General features: G+C 33.4%; 2 protein-coding genes and 1 pseudogene across 5 annotated transcripts; all 3 read left to right on the top strand.

Moving 5' to 3' along the window:
- Positions 1–3860: 3860 nt before the first annotated feature.
- Positions 3861–7478, top strand: LOC111309136 (protein IQ-DOMAIN 21-like). Of its 3 annotated transcripts, none has more exons than XM_089765685.1 (5): positions 3861–4237; positions 4602–4700; positions 5717–6007; positions 6287–6652; positions 6779–7478. In XM_089765685.1, exons 2-5 carry the CDS (start codon positions 4620–4622, stop codon positions 7379–7381), a joined length of 1341 nt encoding a protein of 446 aa, XP_089621811.1. In that variant the 5' UTR covers positions 3861–4237; positions 4602–4619; the 3' UTR covers positions 7382–7478. The 3 variants fall into 3 exon arrangements, with proteins under 3 accessions (XP_089621811.1, XP_022763775.2, XP_022763786.2); XM_022908040.2 differs by having other exon boundaries at positions 3865–4237; positions 6773–7478; XM_022908051.2 differs by having other exon boundaries at positions 3871–4237; positions 6776–7478.
- An 857-nt stretch (positions 7479–8335) lies between these two features.
- LOC111309123 (starch synthase 1, chloroplastic/amyloplastic-like) lies at positions 8336–15602 on the top strand. The gene is made up of 15 exons (XM_022908012.2): positions 8336–8726; positions 10298–10656; positions 10801–10878; positions 10969–11093; positions 11590–11671; positions 11868–12041; positions 12394–12475; positions 12821–12912; positions 13002–13064; positions 13148–13237; positions 13787–13911; positions 13988–14096; positions 14183–14238; positions 14774–14813; positions 15108–15602. Exons 1-15 carry the CDS (start codon positions 8399–8401, stop codon positions 15264–15266), a joined length of 1962 nt encoding a protein of 653 aa, XP_022763747.1. The 5' UTR covers positions 8336–8398; the 3' UTR covers positions 15267–15602.
- Positions 15603–15738: 136 nt separating this feature from the next.
- LOC111316119 (phytolongin Phyl2.2 pseudogene) lies at positions 15739–17476 on the top strand (annotated as a pseudogene). Its single transcript, XR_016345095.1, has one exon. The product of XR_016345095.1 is annotated as a phytolongin Phyl2.2 pseudogene (transcript).
- Positions 17477–17548: the final 72 nt, after the last annotated feature.

Raw genomic sequence — 17548 nt, 5'->3', positions numbered from 1 at the left:
TTCATGTTTTTCATCAAAATTCATTCCACCATAGCATCCACTAAAGCTTCAATGGCCGGCTAAGAACCCTTGTTTTTTTTTCCTGTACAATGAGTGAAATAAATTCAACTGTTTTTGGGCCATTTCAGAGGATCAGCATTCGCTTTAAGCGTTGGAGCTTCAATTGTTTGAACATAACAGACTTAAAAGAAACACGCAGAGGCCACTTTGGAAGATCCAGCAAGAGCAATTTGCTCTTGGGCCTGGCCTCATCAAAACTTAATTTCACTATTAATTATATAATTAAATACAATACTTTTTTAACATTTTTAATAATTTCTAAAATTTTAAAATAAGGTACAATTTGTTGCACCAAACGTTAATGAGATATGAAGAAATGTTTTTGTCTCATGATTGAGGTTAGCGGTTGGGATTTCTTATCTGAAGTGATTGACTGCATTTCTTGATTTTGATTACTCTTGGCTTCTCCCTCAAACCCAATCTTAAGGTTTCATAAACTTGTTGCTTTCAAATCCACACATGTATGGACAAACATTAATTTCATCAACTGCTGAAGTATCTGTTTCATCTCAAATCTAAGCTTAGAGCTATTCCTCCACATATATAAAGGTGTGAAAAAAGGTTAAGCCAATCAGGCAATCATCCCATTGTTGCTTTCTTTTATTTTATATTAATTGGAAGCTCAAAGATTCGAAGCCATTTATATAAACAGAAAAACATAAACATCAATCCTCGTACATTCACTTCTTGTGTACGTGTAAAGAGTCGATGGTTTATTTTTTTTATACAAAAAAAATTATAGTTTGAAATAAAAAATAAATTACAACTATTATGATTTTAATTTAAGCTTATTGAATATATTTTTTAATCGTACTTATAAAAATTAAATTAATTAAATTTTAAATTATGTAAGTTATATATATTTTTTGTCTTCTCAAAAGTTTATGTAAGATAAAATTGATAATTCATATATTTTTATCATATAAAATATTAAAATTTATATTTATATCGTATTTTATATAAAAATTATATATCATAAATTGTGTCGAAACAAAAATATAAAAAATAAAATTTTATTTTATTAAATATATATTTATGGTTATAATTTTAAATTGTATGTAAATAATTAATAAATAAATGTGCGGGGATAACGTAAATTTGAAAGGAGCTTGTCACCCAACTCCCTTTTCATTTATCGAGAGGGTACCCAAACTAAAACCGGACTCCTCCTTATAATGGCAAGAGCTCAGTCACAGCTCATAAATGAAGTTGATAAGTGACCACAAGAACTCACAGCTCACCAAGCAATAAAATTATTTTATGTGGTGGATCCACATTGCCCTTTGTTTTAGGTTTCTTAGAGCTAGACATCGACCTTTACCAGTCTTTCTATTTTTGCATTTACCGACACCCCAAAGCATTAAAAACCAAAGAAAGGATAAATTTTACCTTTTTTTTTATTTTTTTACACATTTCACCATATTATTTTGCCATTTTGAAATGCAAATTGCGTATAAGAAGAAAAAACATAAATGATCCATTGCTATCTCGAGAGATCAACGCATCAACAAATTAAAAAAAAATTAAAAACCAACTAAAAAGGAAGAAAATAAAATATTTTTCGCAATAATTTGGTAGAAAAAAGTGGCAAATACGGACATAACATCTGTACTATAATTTATTTTTTTTTGGTTTTGTTTACATTTGCATGCATTTATTGTGAAGAAGAAAATTAATATCAATAATACACACGTAAAACGCCTTAAAAATTTAAAACATGGTACGAATGTACTTTGTTATTAGTAATTTTTTTTTAAATCTCCCAATATCTAAAAATTATTTTAAATCTTGATTAATTTAAAATCGAATTTAATCGAATTTCATATGAAAATAAAAATTTTTTTATTTATAAAATTTAAAATTAAAATATTATTTAAAAAAAATTAAATTTATTATCACTAGGATTAAAAGAAGTTGATTTGTTATTAGTAATTTATTTCTTTGGTATGATCCAACTCAAAACTTTACCCATTTAGTATTTATATTGTGATCACATTAAAGCGCCGCTTCTGTTTCATGATTCATATAGGTGAAACCAATATTCATTTGTCCCCGAGCCCCTCCCGCAAGGTGAAATGAAATCATTGATAGTCGGGCGACGGTTAAAGCCGCATAAGATTATGGTTTAAATATAGTCTCAATTTTTTTTATAAAATGAATTTCAATTTTTAATTGTATGTAAATAAGTTTAGAACATTTTATTTTATTACAAATAAATTTATAAATTTTTAAAATTGCATAAAAAATTTAATTGAATTAGATGAGATTAACAATTGTTTATATATATAATATAATTGTATAATATAAGATTTTTTATTATATAATATCTTATTATACAAATTTAAGATATGTATATATAAAATATTAATGTTTGTATCTCAAAATATTTGTTATATATTGATTTTCACAGAGTTTAAAAAAAATATTGATTTTAATATATTTAATATTAAAATTTAAACTTTTTTTATAAAATTAAAATTTCATAATTTCTAATGCCAAAAAGTAAAAAAAAATAATTATAAAAAATAACTTTAAAATATAAAAAAATTAGACTTTTAGATGTTTAAAAAAAATATGACATAATTTTGAAATATTCCAAAAAAATTGAAAAATAAAATAGAACAAAAGGAGAATTAGTTTTAATTGATTTTCTTGTAAATTTGAAAGTTTTTAATTTTATTTATAGTAAAATAAAATATTATAAATTTATTTGCATGTAATAAAATATTAAAAATTAAAACCTATTCTTGTATAAAAGATTGGAAGCATATTTGAGTACGAAGCTTAATTAATAAGAACAAAACCATATATAATAGAACAAAAGATTTTAATATTAAAAAAAATTATTTGAAAAATAAAGAAAAATTCATCCCAAAGAGAGAATGAAACACATAGATTATAATAAGATAAGATAAAATGATATTATGAATATGATTAAATTAAATAATTTTATCTTATCTTATACTTGATATATATAAGGATTAAGATATAATAATTTATTTATTAATTTTATTTTATAATTTTTTAAAATTTAAATAATTTAAATAATTAATTTATTTTTAAAAATATATTAAGATATACAAATTTAATCTCATTTATTAAAAATAACTTTTTCTATTTTAAAAAGATTGGGTCATCTTATATTAAAAAAATGATTAATTTTTTTTATAATTCTATATCTTTATTTATATATAAATTAAATATAATATATAATAGTTATCCTCTTATTTTATCGTCATATTGTAAATCAAATATAATCTTAAATTTATCATTTAAGACTCCCAGCCTATAAAAAAAAAAAAGAAAAAAAGGTAAAAAGCTATTGATTAAGGCCATTGATGTACTTCATGTAATCTTGATTTCATTATTTTATAAATCAAATATGATCTTAAATTTATCAGTTAAGACTCAGAGCCAAAGAAAAAAAGACAAAAGGCCATTGGTTAGGGGATCAATCCAACATGTAAATCATGTGATCTTGACTTCAGGCTCACAATTTTTGCAAGATTTAAAAAAAAAAAAAACCAGAAGTTGATATGAAAACATATAAAAATATTATTTTTATATTATATTATTTTTAAATTCTACAATCCCAAACAGAAAAAAAATTATTATATGTATTTTTTATTATATTAATTTTAAAAAATATTTTTTAATAAAATATGTAACAGACACTTTAATTTTATCGGTGAAATTTAAAAACTACATCAAAATGCATTAAATACAATTTCATAATATATAAATTCACAATTGAAAGGAAAAAAAATGATAAAATGAAAGTATGGCTAGGTAGGCCTGTAATTACGTGGGAAAGGTTGGGATGACGTGGTAGAAGTCCATTGGCCCAAACCAACTGTAATATCGGGTAGACGCCCCGTGAGTTTGATAATTCCAATCGGCCGATCGCGCGGGTCTCTGACAGTTACTCCTTCTCTTTCTCTCTCAAAAATACTCTCTGCGGCCTTCTCTCCCCATTTCACTTTTTTTTTTTTTCATCAAATTTCAGTTTCTTTTTATCTTTTCCTCCAGCTTTATCAACTCAAAGAAAAAAAAAAAGAAAGAAAGAAAGAAAAGAGTGACGTAATTTCCTTCTAAAATACATGGAAAATGATATAGACAAAACATGACAAGGGATCAAGCCAACTGAAAACATATCAGCTTTCTGTTCTTGTCTCAGGTATGATCTTTTCTTTCTAAGCTATATCTTCATTTCTTGTCGTTTTTCGGTTTCTGGGTACTCCTCACTTTTCATTCTCGAATCTATTTACTATTTGTTTTCCAATTTCAATGGTTTCTCTGCTATGCATTCTCTGTTTTCATCATTTGACATGGGTTTTCAACCTTGTCTTAATTGGTTTAACTGGGAAGGGGACATGACATCATGTTACTGTGGATTCGTTTTCTAGTTTCGTTATTTTCTGTTTTCTCATGTTTCTCGTGCTTCTTTTATTTACAAATTTTCATGAATGCATTGTGGATTAGTTAAAAAGCTGGTCTATGTTAAATCTGATATTCATGTCTGTGTTTTACAATTATTGAAGCTCCTGTTTTGACCGGAGATGGGAAAGAAAGGGAGTGGGTGGTTCTCAACGGTGAAGAAAGTGTTCAAATCATCTTCTAAGGACTTGCCTGAGAAAAAGGTAACTGATTTCAATTGGTTTTTCGAATTTTCCTGACTGATTTGATAGACATATTTCTAAGACATATATGTCGGCACCTTTAAAGATTTTTTTTTTCCTACCAAGAATTTCATTCTAAGGCAGCCCTTTAAAAAAAACCAAACATCTACATCCAAAACATTCTGGTTTCTGCTTGTGTTTCTTTGGTTTCTTATCTTTTCTTGTCTTCTCTTGGTTAGTTATTTTGCCCAAGATTGCAAGGACTTTGTTATGTTTGATCTTACTCATTTGTGGTTACAATACTAGGAAGCAGCTAATATAAATTTGTAGAAAGTAGCTATCCACAGATTCTTATAATCATATCTGTAATACCAGCAATAACAAAGTCTGATTTAGTTTTGATATATGAAATGAAAATGACAAAATAAAAATCTCAATTAATTCCGTATTAAAATAAATTAATTTCACTTAAAAAATATTTAACAACCTGTCTTCATTGCTGCTGTCAATACTTAATTTTTGATTTGACTATATTAATATGGTGAAAGGAAATTATCCAGAATGAAAATGGTAGAGGAGGATTGCTTTTGTTTGCTTGTTTTTTTTTTTTGTTCAAAGATGAAATAATATTTCATATGGGCTTGTTGATAACAGGGAGGCGTAGTATAGTAGAACAGGTCCTATATTATTGTACTTCGTGGAACAAGATGACCTTCCTTTTCATTGTTCTAATAAGGACCATGAACACAAGCTAGGGGCACTGGTCCCCTATCAACATGACTACGTTGAGACATTATTATCATGCTGCCTAAGCTATCACATCATTCAATTTGATCATCATGTGCTTGAAATGTTAGATCTCAATCATGCCATACCAATAATAAGAAACACAAATTTTCTCTTCTACTAGCTAGTAAGAAACAAAAATTCATTGACTTAACTGAGAAAATTTTATTTTAGTGTTCATTGGTTAACATTGTACGAGCAAATGTTGATGAAATGTTTGCACTGAGCAATTATTGCGGTGTGATTTTCAGAAAGATAATGTGGAGAAATGGCCTAACGAGGCCCCGGAAGTAGTGTCATTTGAACATTTCCCCTCGGAGAGTTCACCGGACATCACAAATAATGAGACTGCAATGTCAACTCCTCTGAATGAAGATAGGGACCATGCCATCGCTGTGGCCATGGCTACTGCTGCTGCTGCAGAAGCTGCTGTTGCAGCAGCTCAAGCTGCTGCTAAAGTTGTTCGATTGGCTGGTTATGGACGCCACTCTAAGGAAGAAAGAGCTGCAACCCTCATTCAATCCTATTACAGAGGCTACCTGGTAAAAAACCCCTCTCAATCTGTCACCATCTCTGTAAACTTTTTCTCTCCTGGGATAGTTGAAAGAATAAGTTTGTAAGGCACAACAAAATAATTCCTTCAAGGTAATCCTATTAAGTAAAATCACTGAGCAATATAAATAGTGAAAACAAGTATAATGTGCGCAAACAAGAAAATTTGGTACTGCAGTTAAGTTCCAGAGAGGAAAGGGGACATTCGTATCTTAGGTTGTCTAAATGTTACTGATGGCTTTATTTCAATTTTGAGTTTGATTTTGTAGGCTCGGAGAGCTTTGCGTGCTTTGAAGGGGCTGGTGAGGTTGCAGGCACTAGTGAGAGGCTATAATGTGCGCAAGCAAGCACAAATGACAATGCGGTGCATGCAAGCATTAGTTCGGGTGCAGGCAAGAGTTCGATCTCGTAGGCTGCAGGTAACGCATGAGAAGCTTCAGAAGAGAGTGGATGAAGTGGAGGAAGAAAATAGAGTAATGGAAGAAATAGAACGAAAGCCAGAGAGCTTGTTGAAGAAATATGACGGCTGGGATGTTGGGCATCAAAGCTCGGAGAAAGTCAAGGAAAGTGCTTCAAAGAAACATGATGCTGCGATGAGAAGAGAAAGAGCCCTTGCTTATGCCTATAGCTATCAGGTTGGTTAATGTTTCATTATATTCATAAGCATTTGAAAATTACTTTGTTCAGTGAAAAATCAGAAATTAATGTGTTTTCCCCGGTTTGGTGATTACATTTTCATAATTCACTTCTTGCAGCAGCAGCAGCAGCAGCAACAGCAACAGCTGCGGCAGCATCAACTCCTCATGCAACCACACCCCAATGGCAAGGATGTTGGAATCTACCTTAACGAGCATGAGAAGGAGCAATGGGGTTGGAATTGGCTCGAGCATTGGATGTCATCGCAACCATACCATGCCCATCAATTAGGCGTTCAAGAGGGTTCTTACACGACACTACCCACCACCACCATTGATTGCATTTCTGAGAGGACTGTTGAAATGGACGTTATGACACCATTGGATTCAGGCCCATACTTAAAGCAGCAGCAACCGCAATTAGGGTCCAATAATGTCCCCAGCTATATGGCCCCAACCCAATCTGCCAAGGCCAAGGTGCGAAGTCAAGGCCAAGTCAAGCAGCAACGTGGACCATATGTACCCCAATGGAACCCATCAACAAAGAAAGTCTCAGGTTGTGATTCCTCAAGTTCAGGTGGGGGAACAACAATCTACCAGGCACCAAGAAGCCCTGGCCCAAAGAATAATGGTGCCAGTGTAACGTCTAGACGTCTCGGAGGCTGTAGTCCTGATGCCGGTGGTGGTGAAGAGGATTGGAGGTTGCCTATTGGCAGTCACGGCTGGTGAAACGATATTGGTTGATTGTGTAGAGAACTGTCACTATAAATATGATGTGAACTTCTGTTATATGTTAATATATATGTTGCTATTTATTGCTCTTTCATTCATGTTAGTGATCATTTTAAATTGTTACATGAATTAATTAAAATAATCTTTTATATTAAGTATTATTTTTTTTTCTGTTTTTTGAATAAAAAAATATATAAAATAAGATGCTATTAGCCCAAAAGGGATTAAGGAGCATTTTTATATTTTCAAAGAGCCAATTTTTCGGTTTTTACTTAAAATAATTTGAAATTTTATCTAATAAAAAAATTATCTCTTCAAATCACATTATGTAATCAATAATTATCTTTTTTTTTTCCCCAGTAATCAATAGTTCTCTTCAAAAAATAAAAACCTAATAAAGAGTTATTATATCATTTAAAATAGGGAAGAAAATTACCTTAAGAATCCGGCTTGACCGTGAAGTTGTGGTTGAAATATGAAATCGACCGGTTTTTAAATGGCAGAGTTCACGTGACGGAGCATGGATCTTCTCGGGAAAGACAAATGAAAACAAAACGATGTCGTTCAACCTTAATTTTCAATCTTACTTCTGTTTGCTTCTTATCATTGCCCTTTCGAGCTGTCACATCTACAATTGCCATGTCAGGAATGTCCATTCGATGGATGATTTGGCAAAACTTCGTCACTTTAGCAAAAGCTTCAGCCGTGTGGAGCTCCATAGGGCATCCAAATTTTCGGCTTTTACCGGATCTCTCGCTCTTAAAACCCAAGCAAAAGAAGCGCTTCTCTCTCTTTCTTTCTATGTAGAAATGAAGAAAAGGACAGGAGAAGTGTAATTTTGTTCTTTTTTCTTGTCTTTATTACCAGAGTTACAGGTGTCTCTCTGTTGTCCTGTTTTGCCCTTTGTTCTTTCAGTATTTCCTATTTCAGGATTTCTTTCGTACTCTCCTCGACTATTCCCTCTCTGTTTCTGTTAAAACTCTCTCTTTTTCTCGCTCTACTCCCTGTTTTCCGATGGGGTCTCTGCCACTGATTCGTGTAATAACTTGCAAATTAGCTACCAACATATCTCGAGAAGGTTGCAGTTTTAGGCCGAGCAGGCAACTGCGTTTTGGTCATTTGTTGACAAGGAGTTTTCAAAATGGGAAGTTGACGGTTGTAAGATCGGACAAAACTGGAAATGGAGATGGGTTCGGCGGTTTAACAGATGGCTCTAATTCCAATGCTGTTAAAGAAGAAGAAGAAGAAGGAAAAGAAGAAGAAAAGGAAAAGCATGGTCTTATGCTGGGCATAGATAGGGATGACTCTGGCTCTGTTATTGGCTTGCACTTGATTCCTCCTGGTATTTTCACTTTTATAAATTATTGAAATTTCTTCTTTGCTTTTTTTTTTTCTCTGTTTGATTTATAACAAAAACCAAGATATAATACTCTTTGAAACAGCCAAATACTATTCAACATTTTTTTTCTCTTTTTTTATAATCTATGAGTCTATGTGTTTTAACTGTTGTCAGTTATTTATAATATAATAATCCTTTGATGATTATGAATGCTTTTTCTCTCTTTCAGTGATTAGTAAAACACTTTAGAGACTTTCCACTTTTTCTGTTTTAGAAAGATAAATTGTGTTATTTTATGTTGATATACTCCATCTTTTGTCTATATGATAATATGAAACTGCTCCTTATTATTATTATTATTATTATTTTGAGATCTGGTCTTCCTTTCATTCATTAATATTTGAAAAAAGTGAGATGCAAAATTGAGGACCGGCAGATGAGCAACTGATATACAATAGCTTTCCTGCTCCAATCGCGTTATTCCTTTAACCGTTGGTTTTTTTATTATTAGAGATTATGCGTCATTTTGATAGCCAGTAGTGAAACAGTGTAAAATCAATCACATGCTCTAACCCAGTGATGGGACCAAAGCAAGTACAAGGGTGTTATATTATATATCGATCCGCTAAACTGAGCTTTTCCCTTGCATCAGGCAAATTGTACTTGTACATTTGCGTGCATGTTTGGGTTCAACTCCACGGGCTGGTCCCCCATCCCAGCCATCTGTGGAACAGAAATTGACCACTTTGTCCATTCACACATACGTACATACATATATATATCTATATATATGTTATTCCTTTTCGGTGATTAAATTTTCATTTGTTAATTAATTTGTGTGCCAAAGCAGAGATTAGTGGGACATGGTAGTTTTTTTTATTGACGATTCTTGCACATCTTGCTGGTCAAGATTCACATTGTGAAAACATAGGCGTTGGTGGAATTTGCATTCTATGGTTATTAACTATTCAATGTGGATTTTTCTCTTTCTCTTTTTCCGATCATTATCCATATCACTGTCCATGGGACTCGAGAACTTTCAACAATGAAAGTTGCTACTTAAACATAGGCTATCATAGTATCATTTGAGTCTGTATGTTGTGCCTATGGTCAATAAACTGCGAGATGTTTATATATCTCTTGCCTCCTAGCTAAACTTTGCCTTGTGACAGCAGTGGCAAAAAATTAATTGGGACCTAAAGTTCTACTCACCCAGGTAGTGGCTGTCATATGAAAACTTCTGACTATTTGGAAAATCCTTTTTTCAATTGTCATTGTCATACTGGTTCTATTGACTTTGTTTCATTTTTTCTAGATAATTCCCCTGTGAAAGTTCCTATCTGTCTGTTTTCCCTCCGTATTTTTTTGTCATGTTAGTGAAATAATATGTAAGGTGTAAATTTTTTATTTATATTTTTTATTGTTCCAGGATTTCGTTTAACTCTTAAAACTTGCCACTTCTCCTGACCCACTTAAGTTTGATCTGCTTTAGCTAGAATCCTTAGCAATATTTTGTTCTTAAAGATTAAATGGACTTCTGTGGGTTAACTGTAGTATATTAACTTGAATCATAGGTGATCATGAAGTTATTGACTCTTATGAAGATGAGGCCACTGATACCAAAGACCAAGATGAGGGAATTGAAGACGAAATATTCCAAACAAGAGTAACCTACAATATTGTTTTTGTTACTGCTGAAGCTGCACCCTATTCAAAGACAGGTGGATTAGGAGATGTTTGTGGTTCTTTGCCGATAATACTAGCTGGCCGTGGACACCGAGTCATGGTTGTCTCTCCTAGATACCTGCACGGTACATCTGCGGATAAAAATTTCACAGGTGCTTTTGATGTAGATCGGCGCATTAAGATACATTGCTTTGGAGGGGAGCAAGAGATTGCATTCTTCCATGAGTATAGGGAGGGTGTTGATTGGGTAAGTTTCCACTTCTAATCTAAAACTCCTTACATGGATATGTACTTAAAGAGAGATTCTTTATTAAAGAATCATGAGGGCAATTAGCTATAAGCTCATAACATTCATTCATCTATTTCTCAAGTTGTTTCCCTCCATTATAAGGTATTTGTGGACCATCCTTCTTACCATAGACCTGGAAATCCATATGGTGATAGTCATGGTGCTTTTGGTGATAACCAGGTATACTTCTGTTTGTCCTGGTTGTCGTTTGGTTTAACATGAAAATTCTATACATTAAATGACAGTCTTTTCTCCTTTTTGGCTTTACAGTTTCGGTTTACTTTACTTTGCCATACAGCATGTGAAGCTCCATTAGTGCTTCCATTGGGAGGGTATACCTATGGAGAGAAGTGTCTCTTCCTTGTCAATGATTGGCATGCTGGTCTAGTGCCAGTGTAAGATGTTGCCTGCTTATCGTTGCATTTGTTTGCCTTTTTTTATTGGTCTGACTTTATATCTCATTTGCTTATAAGTGTTAGAAACATTGTCTAATCACCAATTAATTATTTTGCTACTTCATTTTTATATCACTTTATTTGTCTACTTTTCCTATTGTACTTGTGTGCGCAACTATTATCAGCTAGCAATTTACAATTTCCTTTCTCCTCCCTTTCCTTGAATTTTGGAATGAAAAAGAAAAGAAATGTGCTCCTTTAAGAATGGTAAAACTCCGATTTGATACAAATATAGACACAAGTTGTAGGCCACTAGAACATCTGCTGATGATTCTTGCAACATTCTTCTTGTTATGGGAAGAGTATGCATAGTAGCTTTGGTTTTGGTTTGGAGAAAATTTTTTAGTATAGAAACTTAGTTCAACATTCATATTACACAATTTATGAAGTTTGCAATTTTTCTGGGACTTCTGATTTTCCATGTCACATTTTTCAGGCTTTTGGCTTCCAAATACCGTCCATTTGGAGTTTATAAGGATGCTCGGAGCATCCTAGTAATTCATAACCTTGCACATCAGGTAGATGCTTTTCTTGTGGTTATTCTTTTGCTTTGTTCTTGATTCTCTCATTTTCTTGTACGCCAAGACCGATCTTAAAACTTGCCTTTCAAATTTTTTAAGGCCGTAAGACTTGCAAATTGAACTCTTATGAATCAAATTGTGCAAGTGTATTTCTGCAATAATAATTTTAAATATATCTTCTTCTTTGTGCAAGGGAGTGGAACCTGCAGCAAGCTACAAAAATTTGGGATTGCCTTTAGAGTGGTATGGGGCATTGGAATGGGTGTTTCCTACATGGGCAAGGACACATGCTCTCGACACAGGGGAAGCTGTGAATATTTTAAAGGGTGCAATTGTGACAGCTGATCGAATACTTACAGTTAGCAAGGTGATTTATTTTACATATAGATCTATTTAATGGTACATTTACATCTAGTCATTTGTTTGGATATGTAATGTTAGTAATTTTTTGAATTTTCAAAACCATACATTTAAGGTCCAGATATGTAATGTTAGTAATTTTTTGAATTTTCGGTCCATAATTGAAACTTTATTTGATGGTTCCCATCATGTATTATGTAAATCTAACTGAAAAGTCACAGAATGTTCGCCCTGCTTCCATTGCAATGAGTTGCAATTGAAAAGTAAAAACTGTCCTCTACTTAGTAAGTTTGAATTACTGCTTGCAGTTTTAATAATTTTTGTACATGGCTTTAGTCTATGATATTTGTTTATTATAGGGCTATGCATGGGAAATAACAACTGTTGAAGGCGGATATGGTTTAAATGATCTATTAAGCAGTCGAAGGAGTGTTCTGAATGGTATGTATTCTCTACTTTGTTAATAGAATATGGCCTTTATGTCATCTAGTGCACAACTCTAAAAGCTTTTAGGGTAGTGCAGATGCAAACTTAGTGAAGGTTAAGTTTCACGCCCAAGTTTCTCTATGACATCCCACATCTGATGGGAACAACATTTAGTATGACCTTTATCTAGGTCTTAGCTTTGTCCATAAGCTCCATTTGGACAAGAACAGACTGTTGTAAAGAAAATTGTATGCATTGATCATGTGTGGGGTGTTTGGATGTTCTCAGTCACGTTTATAATCTCTGATGAAATTAGATGTTTTGTAACTGGAAACTTCTTAAACATTCAATGATGATCAGGAATTGTGAATGGCATTGATGTTGCTGAATGGGATCCATCTTCAGATGAGCATATTGCTTTCCATTATTCTGTTGATGATCTCTCTGGAAAGGTGGTTAATCTCTTGTTTCTGGTATTAGCCATTCATAGTTGAAAAAGTTGATGTTCTGAATTCTTCTCCCAATCAATTGTAAACTTCAGGTTCAATGCAAGACTGCTCTTCAACAGGAATTAGGTCTTCCAATTAGGCCAGAATGTCCATTGGTACTATTTTACTTCCTGTTAGAGTAGACTTGGTAGTGAAAAGCCATGCTTTCGTTCATTTCTCACTAAGTTGGGATTTACAGATTGGATTTATAGGGAGATTGGACTACCAGAAAGGCATTGACCTGATCCGTTGGGCAACTCCAGAGCTTATGGAAGATAATGTACAATTGGTAAGTTTTCCATTTACTTAATAACCTTGATACTTTCTAGGTAGAATTACTCTTAATTTGTATCACATATTCAAGGAAGTATTCCTTTTGGTGCAGCATGGTAACCTGTTTGGTAGAAGACTATTTTCAAATCTGTTACAGTTAAAAAAACATTTCTCCTTATGGATGGTAAAAGTAGATTTACCCTTGTTGAGGACCATGACTTATTTAGATATTTTAAGTTGATCTTTATTTCTTAATACTAATTTTACCGTATAATATCATTCTTCTTCTAATTGATATAAAATCTGGTGATTTATTTAAGATGAAAGGGGACAATATCTCTTTTCAGAAATGGTCTGAATATGGAGTGCAAATCTAGTTGTTGCTGTGGCCTTGGTAAGTGGGTGCATTACAGATAGGCACAAGCCTTTAACAAGCATAAGTCTGAGTGCTATCTCGTGGCCTCTCTATTTCTGTTATCATGTTTTCTAGTCTATTTCTGTTATCTTGTTTTCTAGTTATTCTTTTTTTCACTTACCGGAGAACTAAGCTTCCTAATTGCTTTAGGTAATGCTTGGCTCTGGGGACCCACTGTATGAAGACTGGATGAAGGCATCAGAGACAACCTACAGAGATAAATTTCGGGGTTGGGTTGGATTTAATGTTCCAATTTCGCATAGGATCACTGCAGGGTAATTGGAAAATTCTTTTTGTTGTTAACATGTTAGTAGAGATACCAATAACATACCATTGTTCTGGAATGAGCAGCTGTGACATACTTTTGATGCCCTCAAGATTTGAGCCCTGTGGATTAAATCAATTGTATGCAATGAGATATGGTACTGTACCAGTAGTTCATGCTACAGGAGGACTTAGAGTGAGTTAAAACAGTAATGAGATTTAGAGCCGTTCGCATTTATCTGATTTATTTGCATTACATGCCCCTAACATACTCTTCTTCAGGACACAGTAGAGAATTTCAATCCATATGCTGGAGGAGGTAGTGGTGAAGGCACAGGGTATGCAGTCCCTACTTTTCTTTTTCATTAACTTAGTACAGCTTATAAAAAGGCGTAAATTCTTTGTGAAGATGATTATTTTTTGTATAACCTTTTATGGAGTTGAAAATTTAGTAGTAATAAAGTGTTCTTTAATTAAAATAGAAAACAAATCTTCATTTAAGATTTCAATTGTGGATAAAACATCATGTAACATCATCTATAGGTTTTTTCAAAAAATATAACTAGATTGATATTGTCAGGAGCTTGATTGAATGTAGAGAAGGATGTAAAAATTACACAAAACTGAGACTTTGTAATGAGACAATGACGAAGAAAAGTTTTTCATGTGCATCAAACTTCTGGTAGCCTTTTTCTCAATTGGAAAATTTTGTTTGAAGAATCTGCCAGAAGATAACATGGTATTAGAGATTTTGTTCATGCTTGCTATACATAAAAGGATGAAAATGTTTTTTATAGAATGCAGTGCATCAACTTCAATATATGTTTTGTTTGCATGTAGTTTCTCTTATAATGGTTGGAAATGTGATGACAGGTGGACTTTTTCTCCCCTTACAAAAGAGAGTATGCTGGAGGTAAGTTAATGTTATGCATTTGCCGCCTCCTAATTATATAGGAGTTTTACATTTTTTGCCAGTAACTGTGATTCCTGTTTTAGACAAAAACACCGCTTTAAGCCTTTAACTGACTTTACCCTGCAATCGCCGATCTCTAATTTATCAGCTACTAATTGGTAGAAACCTGGAACTTTTCTTCTGCGCTGCAGAATGTTCTTTAGTGATTGATCTCCTTTTTCTGTACCTTTGAAGTCTCCTTTCCAAATGGATATACTGCAATTTTCTATGAGAACAAGTTTGATATTATTGCAGGCGTTAAGAACGGCTATAATGACCTACAGAGAATACAAGTCAACTTGGGAGGGATTGATGAGAAGAGGTATGCAGAAAGACTTCACCTGGGAAAGTGCTGCCATTCAATATGAGCAGGTTTTCGAATGGGCCTCTATCGATCGACCTTATATTACATGAGCTGAAAAGAGAAGACAGAGTCACAAGAATGGGAAAAGAAAAGAAAAACCCTCAAAAGTCCAAAGACATTCTAATATTGTCAAGCTCTGCCAGTGCATGTTCATGCATAATCAGAGTGACAATTACATGGTCCAGCTTCCATTGCTGTTGCATTGGTCATTCTTTTTGCTGAGAGTATAATTCAGTTTGCAAATGCACTTTTTTTATTCGACAAAGTTGCCGTTGTAATCATCTAAACAGAATGATAAAGACGCTACTGCCTTTTTAAATGTTACCCATATTTGGCAAGTTAGGATTGACAATTAATTACATGCAGCTATGGGGGCTTACTCGGGATATGTTTTTCTTGTGTTTTGTTGCAAGCTGAGGGAAACCAACATTAGCTTGGTATCAAAGAATTGAATTGAATTGACTATAATCCAATAAAATAAAATTATTGGGTTGAAAATGAATCGAACAACGGGACTGGCTTGGATTTAGAGCAGAGCAATGGGTATGTTGGTAATATTATCCCTTTTTAAAGGTAATTATTTACTGCAAATCTACTATATTATCGGATGTTCGGCCGACAAAAGCCGACATTATAAAATTCTCAGGCAATTTCCCGTAATTAGAGTCCCTAAAGAAGGGTAATTGGATAAAGTTATTCTGTTCCTCTCAATTTTTGTTTTTGTTCTATTTGTTTGTTTCTTCCGATTTCCAGCTATGGGACCCAGCTCCCTCATTCTTTCTGCTTCAAACCCTAGCAAAAACATGATACAATCTGTAAACAGCGAAGGCTAAAGGCAGAAGCTTTTTTCTCTTTTGGGAGAGATACGAAAACAGGGAGGTTTTTTTTTTTTTTTTTTTGGGTTGAGAAATTACGAATCCGATCAAATAAAAATCAAAACCAAAGTTGTCATTTTTAAGAAGAACCCATCAAATGATCTCCAATCCAAATCTGATATTCTATGCATGCATTGCAAAAGGACCCACAATTCTTGCTGAATTCTCTTGCAAAGAAGCAGGAATCGAATCGTTAGCTCAAAAATGCATCGAAAAAACCCCTCTTTTCCATTCGATTTTCTCTCAAACTGTTTCCAACAGAACGTACACCTTCTTAATCGATGACCCTTTTGCCTACTTCCTCATATTCCACGAGAATCTTGAGAAATCTGAGTCCTTTTGCTTCTTGGATCACCTGAAATGTGCTTTTGAGGATTTTCTTCTAACTGGTTTAATTGTGGGCACTGATAATTTGACCCCAAATTGTCTCCAATCCCATTTCAATCCAATCTTTTCAAAGATAATGGCTATGGATTTGGAGTTGGTTACATCCCCGACAAAAGCGAGTCAAAACCCAACTTTGGATTCCAACAAAGGGAAGAGAACCGTGGTGGCTCCTAGGGTAGGCAAGCCAATTAAAGGGTTGAAAAAGAAGAAAAGATCGGGTGGTTTGGAGGTCAACGGGGTTGAGGCTAAAGATGCAGGTGGTGGGATTGGGATGGAGGATAAGGTTGATGTGAGTGATGATTTTAGAGATTTCCCTGTTTCTATACAAAAAAGTGGTGCTGCTGGTTTTTATATGGGCAGTGGGGATAGGCAACAAAAGGCTAAGCAAACTTGGAGCAAACATGTTTGGGTGGTTTTGATATTGGATTTGCTTGTTTGTGCTACTTTGTTTGGGATTTGGTTATGGGTTTGCAGAGGCTTTCAATGTATTGATGGTTGAAAGTTTTTGCCTTTGGGGGAGTTACTTTTTCTTTCTATTGTATAATTTGATGGTCAAAGTAATGAGTTGAATGGCGAATTCCGTTGACAAGAGCGGCATCCAGCGGCCGGCGGGTGGACAAAAACACTGTAATGGGGATTGTGAAAGTTGTAACAGTAAGTGTTTGATTTTCTCTCAAATTTTCAGTTCTGGCTTCAACTGGTAATTCTCTTGTGAGTTGTGAAGTCTTTTTGTTTCTTGATTTTCAGAACAAAGTCTTATTTTTTCAGTTGTTGGTTTGCAAAAAATTACTTATAATTGCACCCAAAAACTGTTTATATCTACAATTGATACTCTTGTCTCTTTAATTGATGAAGGATCAGCTTATTGCTTTTTCCTTTGCTCTTTGTTGCATTAGTAAAAGTAATTCCTTTTTTAATGTAACAGTTTCCATCTTTCTCTTCAGAATGATTAATCTTTTCTTCATTCTGCAATTCAATAAAAAAGATGATTGAAGTTCTATGTTTATCATTGTAATTCTGGGAAAAAGATTCATTGAACTTTTAGGGAATTTTGGGCTGTGGGCCCACAT

This window comes from Durio zibethinus, chromosome 9 (assembly GCF_047325235.1).
Source record: "Durio zibethinus cultivar Kanyao isolate XHJ-2024 chromosome 9, ASM4732523v1, whole genome shotgun sequence".
Lineage (NCBI taxonomy): Eukaryota > Viridiplantae > Streptophyta > Magnoliopsida > Malvales > Malvaceae > Durio > Durio zibethinus.
Note: the sequence above shows the minus strand (reverse complement) of the source record. Positions and strands in the feature narration are given on the sequence as shown.

What these genes read in the sequence shown, in the direction of transcription:
- LOC111309136 (XM_022908040.2), top strand. Translation starts at nt 4,620, where the DNA reads ATGGGAAAGAAAGGGAGTGGGTGGTTCTCAACGGTGAAGAAAGTGTTC. An exon ending in CCTATTACAGAGGCTACCTG is followed by an intron (nt 6,008 to 6,286) that starts GTAAAAAACCCC and finishes TTGATTTTGTAG; the next exon opens with GCTCGGAGAGCTTTGCGTGC. An exon ending in CTTATGCCTATAGCTATCAG is followed by an intron (nt 6,653 to 6,772) that starts GTTGGTTAATGT and finishes CACTTCTTGCAG; the next exon opens with CAGCAGCAGCAGCAGCAACA.
- LOC111309123 (XM_022908012.2), top strand. Translation starts at nt 8,399, where the DNA reads ATGGGGTCTCTGCCACTGATTCGTGTAATAACTTGCAAATTAGCTACC. An exon ending in GTGCTTTTGGTGATAACCAG is followed by an intron (nt 10,879 to 10,968) that starts GTATACTTCTGT and finishes TTGGCTTTACAG; the next exon opens with TTTCGGTTTACTTTACTTTG. An exon ending in CATGCTGGTCTAGTGCCAGT is followed by an intron (nt 11,094 to 11,589) that starts GTAAGATGTTGC and finishes CACATTTTTCAG; the next exon opens with GCTTTTGGCTTCCAAATACC.